General features: G+C 38.4%; 1 protein-coding gene across 5 annotated transcripts in view; it reads left to right on the plus strand.

The window, feature by feature from the left end:
* TP63 (tumor protein p63) overlaps nucleotides 1–26,562 on the plus strand; it is a 220,952-nt gene that overhangs the window by 176,932 nt on the left and 17,458 nt on the right. For 3 of the 5 annotated variants that reach the window (XM_065876173.1, XM_065876175.1, XM_065876176.1), the window contains exons 5-10: nucleotides 14,999–15,185; nucleotides 17,158–17,273; nucleotides 18,314–18,423; nucleotides 19,066–19,202; nucleotides 21,098–21,180; nucleotides 24,125–24,261. In XM_065876173.1, coding sequence (XP_065732245.1) covers nucleotides 14,999–15,185; nucleotides 17,158–17,273; nucleotides 18,314–18,423; nucleotides 19,066–19,202; nucleotides 21,098–21,180; nucleotides 24,125–24,261 — 770 coding nt within the window. The remainder of the gene's footprint in view (nucleotides 1–14,998; nucleotides 15,186–17,157; nucleotides 17,274–18,313; nucleotides 18,424–19,065; nucleotides 19,203–21,097; nucleotides 21,181–24,124; nucleotides 24,262–26,562) is intronic. The other 2 variants (XM_065876174.1, XM_065876177.1) reach the window with 1 other exon arrangement.

The raw sequence follows: 26,562 nt of genomic DNA on the forward strand, positions 1-26,562 counted from the left end.
TTAAGTCACTGAATGTTTTAGGATTGCTCTGTCTAAATTAAGGCAGGCTTTGTACTTGATGATCGCTGAGCGTGGATGAACGCTGTCGTGACAGCTTTTGAGCTTGCCTTTTTTTTGCCCCCTGCCAAATATTTTATGTTATTTAAGGTAGTACAGACCCACACCTTTCACCTCTTGTATTCTTTGAGCTCTCTGAAAAAAAGAATTAAAAACTAGAAGTGCACCTAGCATTTCCTGTTAGTGAATGGTAGTTGTCTTTTAGATTATTTGTAAGTCTCATTATTTTTTCTGTTAATTTTAATCTACCCAAATTCTTGCAGAAGGCCAGAAATGTCACTGATGTTTTTAAGCATTAGCTTAGGTTTAACTCTCCTTTTGCGACCCAGCCATCTTCAGAGTAGGTAATTTGCCCTAAGTCTTAATGGACCTCACCTGCATCTGGTTTTATATGCTAAGGTTAGTTCTGTGGGCTAACGGCCAGTAGTAGGTCATAATGTACATAGTATTACATGAGAAAAAATTTAAAACATTTTCTTTTAGCGTGACAGCATGCCAGATGTGGATTTATCTGGAAGCTGGCACTGTAGCATCAGGATGGCATTGATGCTGCCCTACATAATTGCTTCCCTTGAGTAGTAAGGTGGATTATATAATTATTGATTTGTTTATACTATCCATATTCTTGGAGAATTGTGGGTCAAGGCAGCCTTGCAATTGGGATTTTCATATAGTGTGGCATTTCTTCTGGAACAAGTTGAAAGAGTAAAGTTGTTTTTTGTTTTGTTTGATGGAGTGGGGAGGAAGGGTCTTTGTTCCACCTTTAGGAAAGAGAGCTGTTAAAAAATTACGCAGGTGTGTGCTGATATTAGCTGGCATCTCTATGCATTGTGATACTGAATTACCAGTCTGGCAGCCAAGAGCGTGTAATATAGTATGTCGACTGAGGCAGGTGGTGACGGTGGGCCATAGTTAGTGGAATGCTTTTTTCCCCCCTTCTCTTTGCAACATGTTATTAGTAAAGGAGCTGAATTTACTCTTGTTTTCCCAAATTCCCGGAGTTATTTTATTTGAACATGATATTTGGCTTTAGGCAGCTCACCCCTCAATACACCAAACCTCTTCCCTCCCCTTCCCTTCCAAAACAAAACTTAGGCAAAGCTTGCTTTTGCATTTTGTCAGGGATAGTGTATAGCAACAAAGAGTTTATTTCATGTGTTAGTTTTGAGGCACCTCTGTTCCATACCACTGTAGAAATACTTTGCTCCTGTGGATGTTCAAGACTGTGTAAGAGGAAATTTAGTTGAGGCCCACCCCAAAATTTCCCTTTTCATTCTTGCTTGTAGGCTAGTACTTCCTAGGAATAAACACACTCTCGAATGTGCATACATACACGTAAGTACATACATTGACTCCTACTCTTTTATATATTTTCGATCTGGAATCAGAAAGATGATCAATACTTTGTTTTCCACACTCTTTATAAAGAGTTACCTTGCCAGTGTGAACCTGGTAACTGGTGTCTGTAACAGATTTGTACCAGATCATAAAATATTCAAAATAGAAGAAACATTATAGATCATCTAACAGAGCTTCCTCATTTTCGCCCCGTGGATTCTTGGCTCAGGGTTCAGGGAGATCCTATGCATTGCCTGAAATTCCTCAGTGAGTGAGTGTCAGAAGTCCATGACTTCTTTGGAGAGATCAAATACTTCTATCTTTGGAAGAAAATTCTTTCACATGTGCTTTCTTTTCTTGTTTCTTCTCATCACAGTATTTCATCTTCTAATTTCACATTAAGATTTGCATAATTTAAGCAGCCACAAGTTCACGTGCAGTCTTACCTAACTAGGCACAAAGATTAGTACAGCCCACTGCTGACTTATCAAACCTAGGATCAGCTGGAGTAGAATTGGTTCTTAAAGAAACTGGTGGGCATTTCATGTTATTCTTTTGTTCAAGATCCCATTCTGAGAATAAGGTTACGAAATAGGGAAGAAAGATCTCAATTTCTAGAGAAACGTGTTTACTAAACTAAAAAGAATGTGATATTGGGTCGAAAAAGCACTATGGAATATTGTAATCCTGTAGGAAATTGGTGGTCATATTTTATTTTTTAGATGACCTCTGAGCTTTGTATCTGTTTTTCTAATCATATTGCATTTATATAAATTCACTCTGCTACCAAATACACCAGTTCCCTTTTGGCCCCATACAATGAGCACCAACTGCATGATGCATGGCGAGGAACACTGGTCTTTATGTCAAGACGGTCCTTATTGCTGAATGGATTTAAGCAAGTCTCATTTCCTCTCTGGAATCAATTCCTCTTGGGCTCCTCCTCTGTAACTGTAGTGACTGGACCAAATGATTTCTAAGCTTTTCCTGATCTAACCTAAGAAAAGCTTAGCAAATGTATCTTACACTAAAAATTCCTTGAAACAGGTGAGTCAATAAAAGAAGCATAGAACCAAATCCTTGGTTTAAAATGTCAATTTTTTTTTTTTGTGGAAACTCAATCATTAGAGTATGTTAAAGTTGTAAAAAATATGCGCTTTTCAGAAGTAGGAAAATCTGAGTTTATTCCCATGTTGCCTAGATTTAGTTGAGCAACCAGTAGAAATCATTTTTTCAGGGATGCCCTCCTAACCCTCGGGACTAAGTAGAGCCCCATGTTTTATCCTGTTTCCCTCTGCTTTTTCAGAACATATGTCACAATTTTAGAAATAATTTATTTAATGTCAGTGCTTCCTTTAAACCAACTCCCTTAGGGTAAGGAATACTGCTAGTTCCCTGGAACCTAGGGCAGAGCCTGTCATGAAGCAGGTGCTTAATAAATACTTGTTGAATTAATGACCTAACTTCACCTCTCTAAACCTAACTTTTGTATCTGAAAATCAAGAGGAGAAGCAGGTTTAGACAAGATGTGCTGTAATGTTTCTTCTGGGTTCTAACATCTTATTTCTATATTCTGTGTCTTCTAAAATCATAAGTCTGCAATGATTTTACAGGTTGGTGCTACCCATGCTAAATTCATTTAAGAAAAATTTTAAGAAAATTTAAGAAAAAAATATTTCAAGCATATAAAAAACAATAAGTAAATTTAGACATCTGAATATCTACCAAAATGTTTCCATATTGCTTCAAATCTTTTCTTTAAATAAAATATGGCAGATAAAGCAAAAGATCTCCCTCCATTCCACTTCAATCCCTTCTTTCCTTCCAACAATTAAGATGAAGGAAATACATTTGTATGTAAGAACATGAATAAGTCTTAAAAACATGAGAAATAGAAATGCCAGACCACTGAGATTAAATTTTGAGCAGTGTCGTGTAAGTAAATATTAAGTTCACATAAAATTATATTACATGTACTTATGGATATATGCATGCATATTTTACAAATGTGTGGAAGCAGATCAACAAAATCCATTAGTTTTTTACACAAATGAATCTAGTAACTTGAATCCAGTTTAGAACCCAGTGATTACTAGCAGATAAATATGAACTGTGTGATTCATTGCAAATGGTTAATCTTCAAACTTTAGCAGACTTTTATTATGTGGCAACAACCAGTTCCTGAAAGGTTGAAATAATCATGTTTCCACAGTGTTCCCAAGATTACTTAAGCTACACTAAGCACTTTATGTGGACGATCTTAGAAATAGGAGGCTTCAGTAATAATCATAATGCATACATGCCTTTTATGTTGGTCTTTGCTGTTGACTAAGCCTTCTCATATCTGTGATTTTTTTCCTCCACTCTAAGAGATGTATATTGCATATTATATTTTTTTTTCTATGTTATGTTTGTGAGAGGTGAAATAACTGCATAAAGACTCAGGGAATAAATAGAAGAGGCAGAGTTTAAATCTTATCTTTTGACCCCTAGTCCAGTAATATTGCTTCCCATTATTGGTTTGGGATAAGAGTCCTTTTCCAAAGCTTTTGGCTTTAAGAATTAAGCCCTTTCCTCTTCTACAACAAAATTGGCCTGTTAATTCCAGTGTTACCTCATGGTATTTTATTTTCCTTGTCCGGAATTAGAACAAATTATTTTTTCTTTTCTCTATCTGTTGATGAGTCCAATGACTAAGTCCTGTCTCATTTTGCTCCTGAATGTCGGGAGCCCTGCGTTAAAACTAACTCTCATTCATTCTACTTTGACTTTAGAAAAGAGATAAGAAAATGACATATTATTTTTGCAAGCATCTTTAGTTCTAATGAATAATAGTTCTTGGCCTGTTTTGGTACTTCCATGCGTATCTTTCACGATGAAAACTAGAAGACTGAGTTTTAGTAATTCCAAAACATTTCTTCCATCTCTTCACCTTTTTCTTCATTTGTACTGCTCTAGTTTAGGCTCCCCTCATTTCTTGTCTGAATGGGTCCTAATAAGTCTCCCTTCTCCCTACTTTGCCTCAGTCTTGCTCCTCTCAGCTTTGTTTTACTTACTACATAGACACTGATTAGGTCTTTCCCCTGCTTTGCAATCGTCAGTGACTCTCCTTTGCCTGCTGGTAGAGTCCACCTGTTTCTTGTGACATCCAAGTCTCCTCTGAATCTGGTAGCTGCCTTCTTCGCTTAGCCTCATTGCTTTCTGCTCTGCCTCTCCTCCTTCTTCCCCCAGCGCATCTCTATTTCAGCCATATTAACATCTCTTTGCTTGTACTCATGATGTTCTTTCTTCATAGAGAGCCTGCCCTCTGCCTCTTGACTCTTCCTTCCTCCTGTTTTTTGGTGTACCGTCTAGTTGGTGATTAACTTGTCTTTTTTAAGGCCTAGTTTAAATATCACTACCTCTATAAAACCTTTCTTCTCTGCTTTAGTGGAATATATTTACTTTTCTCTTTCCCTCTTACGCCAACCAATCCATCAGCGAATCTGGTTAAAATATATCTGGAAACCAGATGCTCTTCACCAGCTCCCCTGCTGGTCTAAGCCACTCTCATATTTTTCACTTGGATTATTTGCAGTAGCTTCCTTGCTGGTCTCTCTACTTCCATCTTTGGTCAACAGAGTTTATTCTTCACATAACAGCCAGAATCTTATTAAAATGCAAATCAGATCATGTCACCTTCTCAAACCTCTCCAGTGGCTTCCTATCTCACATCAAGGAAAACTGAAGTCCTTACTCTGGCCAAAAATCTTGCATGATCTGGGCCCCAACTTCTCTCTAAATTCTGATCATATCCCCTATCACTCTATCCTTTGTTCACTGCTCTCCAGTGACACTGGCCTTCATGACAGACATACCCACCCCAGAACCTTAGCACTTGCTGTCTTCAGTAATTGGAACATAATTTCCCTAGGAGTATGAATGGCTCACACCAATGCTTCCTTCAGATCTTTCTTTTAATATCAACTTACCAAAGTATTCTTCTCTGACAACTCTAGATAAAATAATATCCTTCTCATATAAGGGTCTCTAACTCCTGGCTCTTGACTCTCTACTGCCTTTAAATTTACTCTGATTTTCTTTATCCACTATCTGACATAGTATTCACTTGTCTATTCTAGAATGTGAGCACCTTTAGAGCCTTTGCTTTTGTTCACTTCTGAATTTCCAAACCTAAAACAGACTCTTGAATATAGTACTTTCTCAATAAATGTCAAATTTATTAATTAGTAGTTAATTGCTCTATCCTCTGTAATTCCATAACACTTTACATACCTATAGCATTGTTTGTATTTCACTCTACTTCTAAACTGTGAGAAACTTGAGGGTAAGGACTGAGTAATTTTTTCTTCCAATTTATTTTACATTTTAAAGACTATCCTACACAGTGAGGATACATAAGTTTCTCCACTTGAGGGTTTTTAAGTCTTATTTCTGTCTGTTCCTAGTACAGAATAGAGTACATGGCATCATATAGTATGTGCTCAAGTAAATGTTTGTTCCATAGTTATTGAATGATGTGCAAAGGGGCAGATAAATAGATTTGATTTCTAGTTTGCAATGGCAACTGCTTAGCAGATTCTAAGGTAGTCAACGTTTTATTTTCCACTAAAATATTATGAATTCCAGAAAAATGCCTAACTAAATTAGACACTCAAGCTATTGACAGTCTCCTGTAGCAAATTTATTACTTAAAAAGTATGGAACTGAATTGAAAAATGTCAAAGGATGCCCATACTAGCTCTTGCTATAGCTTGCTATATTCATGGAAAACTACAAAAGCAAATTAAGGGCATGTCTTTAAAAAAAAATAAGCATAAGGGAACATGATTTTAATGAACCAAAGAAAGCAAAAGCATCAAAAAAACTGAAAAAAAAAGGTTTAAAATGTTGCTTCAGTACGAAGTAATAAAACATAAGCACTGTAAAGTTGGAGAAGAAAATAATAAACCTAGAATAGCAAGTTCTGATGAAAAGATGACTGGATAAGGTAAAAAGGGAGATAGATGAGATAAGCAAGTTCAACTGAAATGCAGTAGAAGAATTTCAATTCTTTGTAGTAGAATAGAACAGAATTAACTCTAGAAAGCCATACTTATGGTAGAGAAAACAAATTTGAGAAGCTTTCCCGGAATGCAAATAAAATAAAAAGATGTCAACAATTAGTGTTTGAGTATATGAAATGTATGGTGGATAGAGAGGGATATCCAGAGTAAGACTTATATGTTTCTAGAAACTAATAAGAGCAAAAGGAACAAAAACACAAGTAAAAAAAAGGAAAAACTAAGAAATTTACTGATTTGAGTTCAAGCATGTAAGTTGAAAGAGCTCACCAATTTCCAAGTTATTTCGAGAAAAAAAAGGACATATTTAGAAACATTCTCACTTAAAACAAAAACAAAAACAGAATAAAGAAGGAAACAAAATCCTGAAAATATCTAGGGAGAAATAAGCAGCTTGCTTAATTTAAAGGAAAAAAGTTCAAATTGACCTCAGACTTCTACAATGCTAAAATATACATTGACTCAATTATCCAGTTTCAAGAGATTCAGTTAAAATTAATTTATGTACTAAAGATTTGTATACTAAAATGTGCTCTTCAGTGTTATTTTTAATATTTTTACAATGGAGTAATTTATACTATAAAAGAAAACATGCTTAAATAAATCATAGTATATCCCTTTTTAATACTATAAACATAACCACATAAAATTATATTTTAAAACTAGAACAGGCTCATGATATGTTAAATAAAAAAGGATACCAAACTTTTTATGATATGCCCCAGTTGGTGTATATGTGTGCGTGTGTGTGCACGTGTGTGTGTGTGTGTGTGTGTGTGTGCGCACGTATAGGAAAAAGTCTAAAATGTTAGGGGTATGTATCTCTGGGTAGGGGGAATATGTCATATATTTTCTTTTTTCCATAATTTCTTTTATGTATACATGTTGTTATAACTATGAAAACAGACAGATTTATAAAAAAAAAAAAAGAAGAAGTTGGATAAGTTTTTAATCCCCATAACTGCTTCTAATAGCAACAGCACTACAGGGAGAGAAACTTTATAATTTCAAACATAAAGTTTGGAATGTTTAATATCCACCCAAAAAGCTGCTGGAAATTCAATGCAGTGGACTTGGGTCACCAAAGAAATTCTTAGGTTATAGTAGATTCTTTTTTCAGGTATAAAATCAGTTGGGTTCTTGATTTGATACCTGTCAGTAGGAAAAACCTAGCTAGAGATCAATATAACCTTGGAAGAACAATGGAAAAAAAAATCTGTTTAGAATGGTAAGAAAATGTGCAAAGGGGAAATAAGTTCAAACTAGAAGGGGAATCCATGAAACAAACCAAAAACCTAAAGAAAGAATTATTTCTCTCAAGAATGTTGTATTGTCCCTTATTACATTGGATACGAAGTATAATAGAACCCAACCCCCCAAAAAGAAATGCTTCATGTGTTCCTCAATGTTAAAAATTAGATACATCAGAATGTTGTAGATATAGCTAAAGGAGTGCTTAAAGTGAACTTTGTAGAATTAAATGCTTACGTTAGGAAAATATGAAAGTCTAAAATCAATGATCTAAGATACCAATTTAAAGAAGAAAAACAAAACAATAGCAAATTGAATGATAGTTCAATTAATGTAGTTAGACAAGAATAAAAAATTAAAAGTCATGCATGTTAGAAAAGAAGAAATGAAACTGGCTTTACTTGCAGTTGACATCATCATCTATGTAGAAAATTGTACCTACAAAAGACTACTAGAACTAATAAGTTTAGAAAGATTTTGTATATTGACAGGATATATGGTCAATATACAAAAATCAATTATATTTTATGTACTAGAAAAATACAATTAGAAATGTAACATTTTAAAGTATTATTTACAATTAAAAAGTATTAAAGAGGGCTTCCCTGGTGGCGCAGTGGTTGAGAGTCCGCCTGCCGGTGCAGGGGACGCGGGTTCGTGCCCCGGTCCGGGAGGACCCTGCATGCAGCAGAGCGGCTGGGCCCGTGAGCCACGGCCACTGAGCCTGCGCGTCCAGAGCCTGTGGTCCACGACGGGAGAGGCCACAGCAGTGAGAGGCCCGCATAACACACACACACACACACACACACACACAAAGTATTAAAAAAGTAATCTAACAAATTTGTGCAAGATTTGCACACTGAAGACTATAAAATATTCCTGAGAGAAAGTAAACATGTTCTAATTAAATGGAGATATATACCATGTTCATGGATTAGAATATACAATATTGCTAAGATATTAATTCTCTTCAAGATGACCTGTATATTCAACACAGTCTCATCCAAAATTCTACCAGGCATTTTTGTGGGAATTGACAAATTTCTTGTAAATATTATATGGAAATTCAAAGGACCTAGAATAGCTAAAACAATTTTGGAAAAGAACAAAATTGGAAGAATTAGATTACCTGATTTTAAGACTTGCTATAAAGTTAGAGTAATCCAGACAATGTGATACTGATGTATGAATAGATCAATAGAAGAGAAGGCAGTGTCCAGATAAAGACCTGAACACATACGGTCAAGTAATTTTCACAAAAGTTGCCAAGGATATTCAATAGGAGGAAAATATAATCTTTTCAACAAACTGTGCTGGAACAATTGAATATCCATTAAAAAGAAGAAGAGAAAGAGGAAGAGAAGGGAGAGAAAGAGGAGACTGAAAGCAGATATAGGACTAAATGCAGGAGCTAAGATTATCAAACTTCTACAGGAAAACATAGAAAATCCTTCTAACATTGAATTAGACCAAAATTCCTTAGGACACAAAATGCATGAGCCTTAAAGGCAAAATACTGATAATTTCTTAAAATTAACTGTTTTGGAAAAGCACAGAAGGTGGGGTAAAAAAGGCAATCTATAGCCTGGGAGAAAATATATAATTTTTTAACTTATATTACATAAAGGACTTGTATCCAGAATACATAAAGAACTCTTTTCACTCAAATTATGAACACAAGCAACCCAATTAAAAAATGAAAATTTAAAAAGTGTAAAAGATTTGAACAGACATTTCAACAAAGAATAGCAAATAAGTATATAAAAATAATATAAAGTGAATATAAATAGATTTATATTTTAAACTTTTCATTATAGAAAATATAAATATAAACAAAGTATATATGTATATGAAAAGATACTCAAGATCATTAAACATCAGGGAGATGCTAATTTAAACCACAATGAGAACCACTACATACCTGCTAGGATGGCATTGAAATTGACAATACCAAGTGCTGGCAAGGATATGAAGCCCTCATACGCTGCTGGTGGTGATGTAAAATGGTACAACTTCTTTGTAAAACAGTTTGGAAGTTTCTTATGAAGTTAAGCATACACTTAATCAGCAATCACGCTTGCAGTACTTATCCAAGATAATGTAAACATATGTCCTAAGATTTGTATATAAATGTTCATAATGCAGTTGTCCCTCCATATCCATGGGAGATTGGTTCCAGGACCCCCAGTGAATACCAAAATCCACAGATGCTCAAGTCCCTTATATAAAATGGTGTAGCATTTACATTTAACCCACATACATCCTCTTTTATGCTTTAAATCATCTCTAGATTTCTTATAATGCTTAATACAATGTGAATGCTATGTAAATAGTTGCTGGCATGGCAAATCCAAGTTTTGCTTTTTTGAACTTTCTGGAAAAATTTTCCTCCATATATTTTCAATCCATGCTTGGTTGAATCTGTGGATGTGGAACCCACAGATATGGAAACCAACTGTAGTTTTATTCATAGTAAATAAAAACTGGAAATAATTGGTGACTTGATAAATAATGGAATTCCATTCAATAATAAAATAGAATGCTGATACATGCAAAAACATCAGTGAATCTCAGAAGCGTTATGCTAAGTGAGAGAATCCAGGCACATAATGTACAGTATTATTCCATTTCTATAAAAATTTAGAAAGGCAAAAGTGTAACGAGGGCAAGCAGGTACAGATTGCCTGAGAATGGGTTGGGGTGAAGATTAACTGCAAAGGGGAAAAAGATAATTTTGATGAGGGGTGGGGACTCGGGGAAGGCTGGGGAGGGGATGGAAATGGTGTGTATCTTACTCATGATAGTGGTTACATAAGAGTGTACACGTGTCAAAAGTCACCAACATGTACGCTTAAAAGTTGGTGTTTTTTTATAGTAAATTACACTTCAAAGCTGATTAAAGGAAAACAAAGCATACATACCCAAAAGAAGAAATTGGTCTTTAGATTTACAGAATCTCAGGTCAATGTTTGGGAGCATTTTAGAGGTCAATTTTCAAAGCCCCAGAGAGGAAGAGAGACATTAAAAGAATCCAGATGTATTCCAATTTGTAGTCTCTGCTGACTTGAATCACCAGGGTATTTTAAAATCTTGGCATAAATTAGATTCCCGTTTTTAGTGATCTTGTAGAAGCATGGAAAATTGGTGAAGATGATAGTGGCTATTTGGTGGGGGAAGCGGGCAAGTCTAAGGAATTATGAATACACTGTAGGCCAGGGAGACTGAATTTAGTACTGGAAAAATATTAAATGTCATCACAGAACCAATTTGCAAATAATGAAGGAAATAGAGTAGCAGAAACTTGGCTTTGTCAAGAAGGAACCATGCCAGACCACTTCAGCCCCTCTGATTACTGAACAGCAGTTCTGGAAGTTTAACTGGAAGCAACAATTGGAACGTATCCTGGCCCTGGTCAGGCATTTAGATTTAGTCAGTAGTAAACCCTCATCACTAAAATTGGAAAATATGGTTTACAGCCCCAGATGCAGCCCTAGCTGAAGAGTAATATCTAAATTTTCCTGGCACGGTGTGGAGAACAGAAGGAAAGTATGTTTGAATTGTGGGTGATGAATGTATGGTGTGTTTGAGGCATGATGAGGTTTGCATGGGTAGAACATGGGAGTGGGAAGTGTGTGTGTTTGCGGGGTGAGGGGAGGGAATGAGGGGAAGATAAAGCCAGAATACAAAGGGCCTTCATACACCATGTGAAAGAGCAGGACCTCTTTCATGAATTCCCCAGAGCCGTAATAGAATTACTGACAGACAGCTGGTCCTAGCCTCTAGGTCGGCCTCCTCCTAGTCCAGGATTGTTTCCCTTCTCTCACTTGCTGCTTCTCCCTGCACTGAAATGAGCAAACATTATTATATTGAGAAAAAAATAAAGAGGAATTATTCATGGTAAGTAGATCATTTTTGAGCTCCATTTGAATGTTAGAGAAGACTGTATACCTCTTAGGTTGATTCGGCAAATAGCCACACGTTTGAGAATTAGAAAAAAATAAAAGTACAGAAATATGCACCGCAGAGCCAAGAGAATGAGAGATGAGGAACTACTGTCCCAGGACTATGGATGATTCCTATATACTGGTTGCTAACCAGATCTTCTCTGTGACCTCAGGCAAGTCCTCTGCCTTCTTCTTATCTATAAAATGGGGATAATAATACTGATCCATTATCTGTTATCTGAAATTCTGAAATTCAAAGAACTCTGAAAAACAAAAGTTGCTTTGGTTTTGTTTTAATTTCATAAGTTCGTGGCAAACTCAGGTGGTGGTGAAACCTGGCCTGAACATTGAGAGTTTATGGCCATTTCCTACTTAGTGTGAATCTTCATGAATTCTGAAGAAATATTAAGATTTGATTATAGGGTGGCCCACTAAATCCTCCTGGAGGTGTTTATAACATACGCTATATGAACTCTACTCCCTTTCTAAAATCTAAACAATTCTGGATTCTGAAACATCTGGCCCCAGGGGTTTCAGATAAGAGATTGTGGATCCGTAGTACCTTCCTATTAGGCTTCTGTGAAGATTAAATTTCTTATTCCAGAGCTCAGAAAATGGTGAAGTTATTATTGCATATCATTACTGAAACACAGAAATTAGATTCCCCCTCCCACCTCTTAAGGATGAGTGAAGATTTAACCTGATGAAGCCTGAGATTGTTCTTACTACTTTTACGTTTTAGTCTGTCAAGTGTGATTTACAGTATATCAGCTATTGAAACAGAACGTTTCTCTTAACTGTCCTACTTATCCTTCTTTTCTTGCAATCTTTACACGCTTGGATGGGTGCCTTATTTGCCTTTAGGTGTTAGCTGACAAACTTTTTTTGCAATCATCTTTCCTAAGGTGCATTTTATGAAACTCATGTTTAGATTGTACATCTCCTAGTTTAGTTAAAACACAAACAGATATGCTTATTTTCTGAGAGTTCTCAATAAAAATGAGTTCATAACATGCTTTAAGACGTTGTCTTTATTTGTAAAGTCATCGGTTAAAAACACTAGAGGAAAAATATCTACCTAGATTTCTTTCAGTGTTTCCCAAGTAGAATTTTTTTTCTGTGGTTGATCTATGGCATGCTTCCTATTTCTTCACGCTATATAAAACCCTTTTGCTGTGTTTAATCCTTGACCTGTGGGCATGGAGAAACAATTATGTAATACACGTCTAGTATTAAGAAAATTTTAACTGAAAATTTCATATAATGAAATGCTTGGGAGAAAAAAAAAATTATTTAAATAAATATTATATTTCAAAAGGAAGAGGTAAAGCAATTTTTTTTTTTTTTTTTTTTTTTTTGCGGTACGCGGGCCTCTCACTGTTGTGGCCTCTCCCGTTGCGGAGCACAGGCTCCGGACGTGCAGGCTCAGCGGCCATGGCTCAAGGGCCCAGCCGCTCCACGGCATGTGGGATCCTTCCCGACCGGGGCACGAACCTGTGTCCCCTGCATCGGCAGGTGGACTCTCAACCACTGCGCCACCAGGGAAGCCCTTTTAAATGTGTTTTTCCATGGGACATTTGCCTCTATTCAGAGTTGGGTTGGAACATAGCAATAATGAATCCCTTTGCCACTCTGGCTCCTGCTCTCCAGTGTCTTTTCCCTGGAAGGATGTTGCTGCCAATTTAGGATTGTAACTGTGTGTCTGTTTACCTTTGTTTGGGTAAGTGTTACTGGGTACCCTGCTCTTGGCCAGCAATCCCACTACCTGGGTGGTTTCACTCAACATCAGAATGAGGAGGAATGCAGTGATGAGGCATTGACCCAGAGAACAGGCGTGATAAGGTTTAAGGATTATAGTATAAAGATTAGAATGTAGACTTTCTATATGGTTTCAGAGGTGGGAAGAGGAAACAAGGATGGAACTTTTTCTTCAAGGTGTCATGCTTTCTCCACCCTATTTTCTAATTTTACAGTCAACCAACCACTGAAATTCCTCTCCCTACAGAAGGTAGCGTGGGGAGGAAAAATTTCAGTCACTTGTGAGTGAAAAGATAATCTTTTTGCTGTGTTGTAGCAGAGCAGTCCTTCTTTCATGAGAGCGTATGACCAAGTGGCCCCTTCCAGATCCCTCATTCTTTTAGGCTATGACCTTAGAAGATAAGTGCAGTCATTTGCGGGAAATTTTGCTTTGCAGTTTTCTAGTTGGTTGACCTCAGGTAAAATGTCTTCGCTATCTGCCAGATATTCTATCTTAAAACATCTTTTTCCATAAACCCTAATTCCTCTGAGTATTATAAGGGGGGGATTAATTATAGTCTGTTTAATAATACTCAGTACATGAGAACATTGTTTTTCCATTTAGTTTCTGGTGCTCTGTAAAGCTGTTCATAGCGTTAATCATTGAGATATTTCTGAGAATCTCTTTCTTCATCCTAAAGAGAAGATAGCAGGAAATAATGACATAAATGTGTTTTGATAAATGTGAAATAGTGTGTAGACATAGGATTTTATTTAAAGTGGAAAGAAATGATTAATTTGATCAATGAATAGAATGCCCTCGAATAAGATTGCTAGGTGTCCTGCATATAGTAGCCAACGGTGAACGCGATGCCGAAAGCTCAGCCTCTGTACACCAGTGCCAAATCAAATCTCAGATATAGAGTTTTGGGTGAAGTAGAAGAGAATAGCTTTATTGCTTTGCCAGGCAAAGGAGGGGCAGAGTGGGCTCCTGCCCTCAATAGCTGTGTGACCCAACCCTGGAGGATTTGGTGAGGAGTTTTATAGTGATGGTTCAAGGGCAGAGTTGATGATAAGATTAGGGCGTGTGCAGAGGCTGCACTCCTGTAGTCTGGTCTCAGGTAGTCTGATGAGTTTTTCTGGTTGCTTTAATCTGGCCTCAGGTGGTCTTCTCTGGAATGAAGAATGCTCACTCCATTTGTTGAGGGTTTTGGTTCTGTAAGGAGCTCAAAGATATTGTTCTGTGGATCCCTTGAGGCAGAACCAGGACCTGCCCCGAGGCTGCACTATTGTTTTTTGGCTGCTCCTCATTTGTCTCTGCATCCTCTCCCTTCCCTGATTAGCAAATGTTTGAAACTTCCCTTTGGGGCTCAGGGAGGGCCATGGAGGCTAGAGTCTGTTCCCTACAAACAAGGAACGGGGCACCTGGAAAGGCTTCTCTGCCCAGGAGCCCCACAGGGTCCTGCTCGGTTTCATACAGGCAGCTATAAAGGTATGTGTTTACAGAAAGTAGATACATGTTCCTTGTTCTGATTTTGAACAGGTATTTTGAACAGTATCTCCTATTGTTTCTTTTCTTTCCTCCACCATTGGCCCATCTCTAAGCAGTATTCCACTGAACTGAAGAAACTGTACTGCCAGATTGCAAAGACATGCCCCATCCAGATCAAGGTGATGACCCCACCTCCTCAGGGCGCTGTCATCCGTGCCATGCCTGTCTACAAGAAGGCCGAGCATGTCACTGAAGTGGTGAAAAGGTGCCCCAACCATGAGCTGAGCCGTGAATTCAACGAGGGTAAGGAGAATGGGGATCTGTGGCCGTTCAACTAAGTTCCTTGAAATGGAGCTCCTGTGGAGACTTTTGTTTGGTGCCCACTTACCTGGTTCCAACCTCTGTTGGCTGATGGCAGCTCAGGCTACCTTTTTGGCTGACAAGACTGTCTGAGAATAATGAGTAAATTTCAGGCTTTCACAATGATTGAACTGTTTATTTTAATATTGGTAATTGCTCAGTGACCTAGACTTGCCTCTCTACTCCCTACTACTGCTTCCTTCTTCTTCTTCTTTTTTTTTTTTTTTTTAATGGGAGGGTTTAAGGAGAACATGTGGCCCCTGGTCTGTTGGGCCCTGGCTAGGGGCTTCAGTGCCTCTCCCAGGGTGATTGTCAAGGCCAGACCAATTAGGGTCTAGAAGGGGAAGAGATAGGAGCATAAAAGATGAGAAATATTAAAAAAAAAAAAATAGAAGAAGGAAGTAGGAACTAAGAAAAAGAAATGAAGACAAATAATGGACAAGACGAGTTAATAGAAGATCTAGAACGTGAGCTGGGGACAGGAAACAGTAAAGTGAAGGACTGGGAGTCAAGCAGCAGGTATCTTGGGGCTACCTTTAAGTGCTGTATCCATAGGTAAGTTAGGCCCCAGCCTCTGAGCCTCAGATCCAGTAATAGTTTTACAGAAGAGGCCATTATTTCCAAGGGTCCCCTTACATCTGCTGTTCTAAAGTTCTTTGAAGGCAGGCTAAGTCAAGAAGACAGAAAAATAGAAAAGAAGGACAGAAGAAAGCAAAAAGATTCATCAAAGAGTGATGAGGGTGCAGGAGGGTTGGGAGTTAGGATACTTTTTATAGAAATTATATGAAAAATAGAAAGATTGGTAGGTAGCCAATGTGTATACGTAGAGAACATAATAGATGCTAGAGAAAAAAGTAATGGAGAAAGAAAATAGACATTTAAAAAGAGAAAGTTAAAATCCTCCCAGCTTAATACAACTATATTTTACAGACTAATCTCTAGTCCTTGTTTATATGATCTCATTATCCATACCTTTGCATCTTGCTTTTCACTTAACAATATGCTATAAAGGTTATTCCCTAGGCTTCATTATAGGTTTCCATAATTGCCCTCCATCCCTCAAGGTGACATAAGCATTTCTTTTTTTTTTTTCTCACTGTTTGACATAATAGTTGTTTTTAGTTTTTGCCATAATAGATGATGCTTCAGAGAGCAGAGAGCATCTTGATACACTTAGCTCTTTACTTGTATTGAATATCCGATTTGTAGAATGAGTGCAGCCAAAGGTTAAAAAACACTTTCACGTCATTAACTCTGGGAGCAGCTTCTTTCTTTTCGAGTTCCACCAGGTATCACATTTTGTGAAACTTTGCCTATACTCTTTTAAAACTTGCTTGCCTTTTCTTACCCTCTAACCTGGGGCTCTTGCAGCGCAATAAAAACAGTAAGTTTCCCAGCTTTATGACCAAAGTAAGATGGAGACTTCATGATGAAAAGAAGAATAGGCAAATTGAAAGTTATATCCTTGCCATCCGTAGCTTCCTATTTAGTGTTTTTAATGGTCAATTTGGGAGCAGTATTTTCTCTCAAGCTACTATATTTTTTTAATTAACTTTGCTCCTTTTTCTTCCATTTTCCAGAGAAGCTAGAAAAATCACCTGTATGGATCAGGTCAGAGGTGTAGTCATAGAGTTCTCTACCGCTTGAATTGTTTACCTTGAGCATCAGAAACATGGGACTGTTCCCTTAAATACAGATGAACATTCCTGTCCTTTCTGTGGCTACATGGGTGGTGATACTTTCATGTGTTAGATCTCTGGCAACAGGATCGATTCCTCTTTTCAAGGATGTATATTGCCTCTATTACACAAGCCATTTCTTTGGCCACCAACGTTCTGTCCATACAGTTTCGTTTTGTTTTCTTTGTTTTGAGAGTGAAGAACTAAGAATTTTTTTTTCTTTCTCCGTTCTGCAGGACAGATCGCCCCTCCTAGTCATTTGATTCGAGTAGAAGGGAACAGCCATGCCCAGTACGTAGAAGACCCCATCACAGGAAGACAGAGTGTGCTTGTACCTTATGAGCCACCTCAGGTAAACAGATAAGGATTGGGCAAACTTGAGATTATTAGTTTTGGTGAGAGGGGGTGTTTCAAGCATCAATTTCTATTTTAGTCCTTGTTATAAAACAACTAACCTTTTTGTGTTTCTTCTCTCCCTCTTCTCCACAGGCCACTTCTCTATCCCCCTTCAAAACTCCTAAATTTGTGCTAAATTTGTACTTGGTAATGTGGCTCTGTGCCCATGTTCCCATCTTAAAGGCAGACAATAATTGAATCTACAGTTGAGTTTATACGTGGCATTATTACCCAGAGATCTTAACTGGCAATTCAGCTAGTAGTGGATGTACACGAGTACTGGATACAAGTATTTTTACAGTGGCCTGAAAATGGGAGACCCTAAGATGGAACTCTTAGCTGAAGTTTGAACGTACAGGTTCGCAGGTTAGAAAAGCAGAGTGGTGTGGCAGAAAGAACACTGGGGTAGTGAGAACAGAGACTCTTCGTTTGCTGACTCACTCTGTGGACCTTTAGCTTATAACTCTCCATCTCTGGGCTTCAGATTGCCTCACCCATAAATTCATATTCTGGACTAGATGATTTAATTCTGAGGACCTTTGAAGCTCCAGAGTGTACTTTATAGAAGTGTACATTCACATATATGTTGTACTGTTTTTTATCCACCTCAGGAAAATATCCCTGGAGCATTACTGCTACAGTTAGTAATTTTTTCATCTCTCTCTTTTCGTATATGTGATGAACCCTATTTGAATTAGGTGATATGATCAGCTTGCAAATGAATATGTAGGGTCAAAGATGGTTATTTTTTAAAAGCCTGTCTCACCTTGGGTAGGGTCCAATGTTACAGATATTAGCTTTAAGCGTCCCAAGATCCAAGGCAAAGAAGAAGCTACTGTGAATTTCACTGTTTGCCTTTGTAGAAGAAGGCATATCGCTTCCTCAGAAGTGGCGTTGTTTAAATAAGTGAGAACTAAGAAGGAAGAACTGAGAAGAGAGAACGTCAGTTCAAACCATGGTTAACACCGACTGTTTTTTCCCCCTCTCCGTGTTAAGGTTGGCACTGAATTCACGACAGTCTTGTACAATTTCATGTGTAACAGCAGTTGTGTTGGAGGGATGAACCGCCGTCCAATTTTAATCATCGTTACTCTGGAAACCAGAGAGTAAGTGGCATTTGCAGAATTGTCATTCTGTAGAAACTCTGGGCAGAGGGCAAAGTGAAATTGTGTTTGCTTTATCATTACCTTTGCATGTGCGGCAGAGAGCTACCCTTGAATTTGTCCTTTGTGCTTTAAATCCTTGCTGCAAACACTTACATAAAAGATCTAAGAAAGTGGAGACAGGACGGGGTGGGTAAAGGTAGAAGAGAAAAAAAAAATTGCGAAGGTGTTCAAGTCGCTTCATACCTGAATTCTTGACATTTGACTGGAATAGTTTCTGATTCGACAGTGTTTGTTTTCATGTGGCCCCTAAGGCATTTAACAGTTTCTTTGAATAAGTCTGAGCTGCCTATGGGGATTTTATCTGGAGACATCCACTGGCTTAACTCAAGTTTCCTTCAAAATATGTAGCTAAATACAGCTGTTCAGCTAATGGCTTGGAGGTTCTTTGCAGAACAAATGGATGCTATTTACTAATATTGCTCATGGCGTGTAAGCACTTTTGTGTTCCGCCAGATGCTTTGGGGCCCATCCTCAAAGCAGCCATAGGGGAGCTGGTAGTGGTGGTGCACTGGTGATGGCCAGCAGGGGTCTTTTCAAATTCTTTTAATTTAACCCTTTCTTCTCCTCTTCTCTAATTCCTAGTGGGCAAGTCCTGGGCCGCCGCTGTTTTGAGGCCCGGATCTGTGCTTGCCCAGGGAGAGATAGGAAGGCAGATGAAGACAGTATCAGAAAGCAGCAAGTCTCGGACAGCACAAAGAACGGTGATGGTACGAAGCGCCGTAAGTAGCTGTAGTGGCCAAATGGGGTAGGGTTAAGTCTTCTCCAGAGAGGGGGGGCTGGGGAGTGATCTTTGAGAAGCTGCAGAATAAGACCTAAGGGCTTTAGAGACAAGTATGACCCAGGGCCCCAGAGCTGATGGGAGCAGCTCTCGCTGAAATGGACTCCAGGTGTACACTATAGCTTTTCAAAAGCAAATCATCACGGTGAGGGTTTCTTAGTCAGCAACGCTCCAAATATGACTGCCAAACCAGTAACGTCAGCATCACCTGGAAACTGGGTAGAAATGCAAATTCCTAGTTCCCAGACTTGCTGAATCAGAAATTCTGGGTGTGAGATCCAGGAACCTATGTTGTGTAAGACCTGCAGGTGATTCTGTTGCCAATTAAAGTTTGAGAAGCAGTATCTTAGCCTACTGGTATCCATTTACTTTTCTCTTATTGAGCGTGAGGGTTGAAAATGCCACCTGCCTTCCTCATGAGTCTGGGGGAATAGTGAGATTTAAGAACACATTTTATAAAGCACAGTCTGGGAAATATGCAGATCTGGGTTTCATTGAATCTTGATGTGTAGGACCCACTTGGGGCTTTAGTTACATCATTTACAGTGAGGCTAATGATTTAGGTCAGTTGTTTCCCAACTGGTCTTTTTAAGCAGTAAAAGCTTTTATTAAAGAAATATTTCAAAGAATGCAAAATGCAAAGCAGAGCTGCTGTAGCTGAAGAAGCGGGAGTCGGGGTGGGCTGTGGTCTCATGCTCCACTCACACCACCTCTTGCCCATGAGGTACACGTCCCCAGAGGCCTTCAGGTAACAGAGGTTCTTCAGGTAACAAGCGTTTGAAAACCATGGATCCACACGAGCTACTAAAGCGTGACACATAATTCTAGAAGGTGTCTTGCATAAGCCTGATATCACTACAGCAAGTATTGTAAAGAACATCACACTATGAATTGTATCGTGAAAAAGGTTTTAGTCTTTTTACTGATTATTCTGCAGAAGAAATAAAAATTTTTGTCGCATTTTACAGGACAACAGTGTTATAACAACTGACCTCCATTAACTTCTGGCTGTTCAGTGTGATTTGCTTTTCCAGTTAGTCTCTTTTTCTCCTCAAAAAATCATATGTATAGGATTTATATTATATATACCATATCAATAGTACATATAATATCCATAATTATATCTCCACCCTTATTTTCCTCTTGGGTCTGTCTGTTGGCCTAGCTCCATACACTTCCCTGAGCACCTCAGTTACCAACAAATCAGTAATTTTCAGTAAGAACGATTATTTGAACTCTGGTAGGAGAATCCTCTCTATACCCTGGATCCTGGGTGTAGTTTCTACCTTGTGGAAACCTTAGGGATTTATGAGATTAATTCACTCATTTTACCAAAGAGAAGACTGAGGTCCTAGAAAGAGATACTGCTTATCAGAAGTTGTGCGATGTACATACTGACATCGGAAGGGTAAACTCACAAGGCTGAATGCACTGGCAAGACAACCTCTATAGCATGCGTTTACCTCCTTGGAAGATAAATGACCTGAAAAATAAAACACAAAACCAATGTATCTTCCTTTCCTGAACAGCTGTTCACAGACCCATGCCAGGAAGACACAAGGATTCCTGCAGCACTACTTAAGCCAGAGGCCATTTCCCAGCCTCCCCGACCTCCCCCGGGGTTTTCTTTCATTTGTTTTCCCTCACCTTCCCTCCTCCCCGCTTCATTATTGCTAGGTTTACACCTAAGGTAAAAGCAATCATCACCAATTACTGGCTGCTTAGAACTAGAAATTCTAATCTCATAAGTGTTGCTTGTGCTACTGTCTGTGTAATAAATGTATTTATTGCTTCAGAAATGTTCCCAGGATGAAACTTGCATTTTTCCTCCACCAGCTTTTCGTCAAAATACACATGGCATCCAGATGACATCCATCAAGAAACGAAGATCCCCAGATGATGAACTGCTATACTTACCAGTGAGTCTCCCTTGGGTATCCATGATCGCTTCATTTTCACCTTCTTTGAATGAGCTTTTACTCTGGGGTCATCTTTCGATTATCTGTGACAATGAGAAGAGGGTGATGGAGACTAGTGAGATAAAACAGAGAATTTATTTTTTGCAAAATTAGGAAATTACTCCTTCCCTCTACAGTTCTGGAACATATTAACAGTGTGGGATCTTCTACTTACGGCTCACCCAGTCAAAGCTACCTTCCTAATAAAATTTTTCTTATGCCACTATTTAAAATTAATTTGTACTTCATTATTTAAGAGGGATAAGATGATTTTAGACAGCATGGTCATACCAATTTAGGACTAAAATTTTGTCAGAAGGCATTCACAAAGTCGATAATACATAGTGAATTGCCTGGGATTTCTCTTAGGGAGTGCTATAAAGAAATCCAAGTCAGGCAGACTCTTCAATTATATGGGAATGGCCAGAGACTTGGCCCAGTTATTGTGCAGGAGGGTTTTTCATTCCTACAAGGAATATAAGCCCTCTCAAGGTCACCAAGGTGCCCCGTTTTAGGCTATGGTTGTAGTTCATCGAATTCTTATTACCTTAGGTCTTTGCTGTCTAGAGTGGTAGCAGAGTTTGGGTAACCAGTATATCTCTTGATGCCATCTACACTGACTTGCGACACAGACAAGCTAGGCCAGGAGATCTGACTGGGATTAACACTAGGCCACAGGTTTGGGTGTGCCGTGCTTGCTGCCCTTCCTTCTTCGGGCCCTGAAGGTCGGGTAAGGGAATTAGACTGCTTGCTGGCAGAATAATTAGACAGTGAGTTAGCTAAGATTCTCAGTGTCTTGTTTCTCAGCCTACATATGGAAACTGACATACGGACTCTAAGTTAAACATTTTCCTGCTATACTAGATATTCCAAAAGACCTAGTATGTTTTCAGCTGATGAGATAGAAACCACTGGAAGAGCTGTTTTTCTCATGAAATTTCAGTTTGTACTAATGGAGGAGATACCCTGTATTCTGTTACATCTTATTTTTAGTGAAGAATTAGCCCAACTGAAATGTGTAAAGAAAAAAAAAGAACTCTTAATTTACCATGAATTTGGTTGGTATTTGTTGAGTGGCAGTAATACGAGACCCTGAGCACTTAGAGATCGGTAGGATACAATTCTTACCTTCCAAGATCTTGCGTTCTAGTGAGGAGACAAATAGGCATAATGCAATGAAATCAGTGTTTCAGCAAAGCTAGGCATGACACTGTGGGAGCACATAGGAAGGATGGAAGAATCAGCCTAAAAGACTGAGGTCAGGAAAAGCTTCTCAAAGAGCATGATCCCAGAGCTGGGATTAGTAGGAGTTAACCCAACAAAAGGCAGAGAAAATCTTTCCATTTCTGAATTCTGACAGACTCTGCCTCTCATGCTCAGGGAGGAGACAGGTGATGTGCTAGGGTACACAGGGTAAACAGACACTCACTCTCGGGGTCAGGCAAGTGCCCTTTGTTCTCCACTTGCCTGTCTCTAGTCCTGGTCCTGCTCAGACATTTTTGTTTGTTTGTTTGTTGACTGGGATTACTTTTATTTTTTAACATTTTTATTGGAGTCTAATTGCTTTACAATGGTGTGTTAGTTTCTGCTTTATAACAAAGTGAATCAGTTATACATATACATATGTTCCCATATCTCTTCCCTCTTGCGTCTCCCTCCCTCCCACCCTCCCTATCCCACCCCTCTAGGTGGTCACAAAGCACCGAGCTGATCTCCCTGTGCTATGCGGCTGCTTCCCACTAGCTATCTACCTTACGTTTGGTAGTGTATATATGTACATGCCACTCTCTCACTTTGTCCCAGCTTACCCTTCCCCCTCCCCATGTCCTCAAGTCCATTCTCTACGTCTGTGTCTTTATTCCTGTCCTGCCCCTAGGTTCTTCAGAACCTTTTTTTTTTTTTTTTTAAGATTCCATATATATATGTTAGCATATGGTATTTGTTTTTCTCTTTCTGACTTATGTCACTCTGTATGACAGACTCTAGGTCCATCTACCTCACTACAAATAACTCAATTTCATTTCTTTTTATGGCTGAGTGATATTCCATTGTATATATGTGCCACATCTTCTTTATTCATCTGTCAATGGACACTTAGGTTGCTTCCATGTCCTGGCTATTGTAAATAGCTGCTCAGACTTTTTAAAGCTTTTAAGAGACTCTCTTAAAGAAGGAAGCGCATTTTACCTCCACTGAAAACTTGTGTTCTTCTAGGGGTAATTACAGTTAGTTCTGGTTATTTGTGGTACTTATGCTTTATAAAGTCACTGTGAACACTGTACTAGCAAATACTGAATCATTGCTCCTAGAGGAAATACAGGATTAGGTTTCTGTGAGCCTCTGGTCATGTTTTTAGTAACTGATCAATGCATTACCTTGTTTCATGTGTGTTTCTTATTTAATATATGCTGTTGATTCATTAACTTTGAACTCACTGCCCATAGCACTATAACTCATGGCTGATCTAAGCTTATCTAACACATATTTTCTCCATAAGGCACATCACAGCCTTCTTGCACTTAGGAACATGAGATAGCATGGCAGCTGCCCTGGGGAACTATTTTAAATGGAAAAATCACCCACAAAAAGTGAAAAATGTGGCCCTAACTAGACCATGAGAAGGACACCTGTTTCTAGCATGAGAGCTGAAACAAAAAGGCGGAGCATCACTTTCTTCCCGCTCAGCTGGGAACTTGCACAATGGTTGAATCAGCTTTTCATCACTCTGCGCATGTCTGTGAATGACTGCAAAGCCTGCCAGTGTTGTCTTTCCTGTTACAAATAAATGTTAACAAGTAGGCGAATTCGTCCATGCAGAATCCACGAATAATGAGCATTGACTGGACTCCTGATAGTTCTACAGCTCTTCATTTTTTCTTCACTTTTCTTCTGCCCTTTGACATAGGTGAGGGGCCGTGAGACTTACGAAATGCTGCTGAAGATCAAAGAATCCCTGGAACTCATGCAGTACCTTCCTCAGCACACGATTGAAACATACAGGCAGCAGCAGCAACAGCAGCACCAGCATTTACTTCAGAAACAGTGAGTGTGTCCCTGTGTCATTTTAGGAGATGTGAGTAAGATGACTGTTTATTCAGGTCAGCAACAGGGTGACGGTTGGGTGATGTAGAAGATGAGGTTGTGAGCAGAATGTGGTAGGTTCAGATGGGCTGGTGTGGGACACCTTTTTTCACTTCAACAATCTTCTGTGTTTCTTATAACCTTCCCTTTGAGAAGTTCCACCTGTATTTTGAAATTGAATACAAACCATTTCAAGTGAATTACAAAAAAGACTCACACTAACAGAATTAGTTCTCTTCTCTATGCCTCTGATCCAAGCACATCTATCAACAGTAGAACTTTGAGTACACACTCTATTCTAGTAATAATGTGTCTGTTTAAGAACATGTACTCTTCCTCATCTCGATAGACTATCTTGTCCCTCTCCTGGGATGCACACAATCCACTTTTGGGAAAACTGTTATAGAGACAGCACATAGGTTTTACTATAAGTGTCTTGAGTGCTGTGTTGAGGATTCAGAGTCCCAGTGCATGCTCCTTTAGCAAACATCTGGATGCAGAAGGGCAAAGTGGCATCATATTGCCGTGTTTTAACATCCCCATTCTAGGTCTTCTTCCAGCGATACATGTTTACATCAATGAGGCCAGATTTTGCAACCATATTAGAATATACATACAACCTAGTTACATGTTAATTTTTACCTAGATTCTTGGATCTTTGATTATGTTAATTGTTTTATGACTAACCTGAATAAAATAGCTCTTATAAAAGGAAGAGACTCCACTTATACTTACCCTTCTGTGGTTAAGAATAATCACTTGTTAGCTTAAAAACTATTGTGTCTGTACTGGAAGTATTGCCAGAGTCTCTGCAGATAGATGTAAACTATAGACATTTGGGGCTCATTTTAGTAATTCAAGCATTTGACTTTATTCTTCAGGCAAAAAAAAAATAAACCCAAACCATCTTGCCGAGTCAAAGATTGTCTTTTACAATAGAAATGTAAATGAGCAATAAATAGTGGATCTTTTCTCATATATTATTAGCTACTCTAGAGAGATACCTATGGAAAGTGTAGTAAAAAGAGATTGCTTTTCTTTTTTAAATCAAAATAAATGTAGGTGAGAAGGTTGGACTGCATTTCTGATAGTCAGAAGGCATCCTCTGAGCCCATACCTACTGACTGTGAGGTATGAGGTGGGCAGCTGGGGAGTAGAAAATAAGTATGCTCTCTCTTTAAAGGACTTCAGGCTCTTTGAGCATTTAAGACCTTTTTTGCCTGGAAGAGATCTCACCATTCACTTCTGGCACGAAAGTTTGCAAATCATAAATATAAGGTTTTAGAGTAAGGCTGACTGGAAAGTTGAATCAGGCGGTTCCTTGGGGACACAGGGTACTCCAAAGGAGAATTAGAATTCAAGGTTACAGAATTCCCATTGCCAATCCTATATAGTCTTTAGGATATCAGATAGAAATATATATTAATACATTCAAGTGCAAAACTGATTTAGTTCTTATAAACTCATAAAAGAGGAATCAAAGAAATAGACTTGTAGCATCAATTACAAACCCAAAGGGGATAAATGCCTTCTCCAAGATATGCATGTCACGCTATTAAGACATACTCTCAGATCGTCACCAGTTCACTCTGGAAATGTTTGGCTTAGCGAAAATGACCTCAGAAGAACTACTCCATAGCAGATCATGCTGAACTCGTTGCTCCGTGATTTCCTGCCTTTTTTTTTAACAGGAAAAGTTCTGTCAGTATTAAATGGTGTGGTTTGAAAGGTCTGACCCTCTAGCACAGGGGTTGGCAAACTTTTTTTTCTGTGAAGCACCAGTAGTAAATATCTTAGGCTTTCTGGTCCATATATATGGTCTCTTGTAGCTCCCCAGTTCGGAAGCACAGCAGCAAACCACAGACAATATGTAAACAAATGAGAGCAGCTGTTACACTAAAGTTTTATTTTATGGACAGTGAAGTTTGAATTTCATATAATTTTCACTTGTCATGAAACATTCTTCTTCTTTTGAATTTTTCCTACCTTGTAAACATATAAAAACTATTCTTAGTTTATGGGCCAGGTTTGGCCCAGTCACTATAGTTTGCCAATCCTTCTTCTAGATAAAAGAGTGGCTCCTTCATGGCTTCTCGATGTTCATATTTTTTGATAGGAGTATCTGGAAGCTAATCTATATATTCTAAAGTAGAGAGGTATTAAAAGATTTTAGGAAGTTTTTTAAGGTGTCATTTCAGTATCTAACAAAACAACAGTAGTCTTTAGCAGAGGCTTCTCTTCTCTTTCTTCTGGCTGAAAAAG

Source organism: Phocoena phocoena, chromosome 4, assembly GCF_963924675.1.
Source record: "Phocoena phocoena chromosome 4, mPhoPho1.1, whole genome shotgun sequence".
Lineage (NCBI taxonomy): Eukaryota > Metazoa > Chordata > Mammalia > Artiodactyla > Phocoenidae > Phocoena > Phocoena phocoena.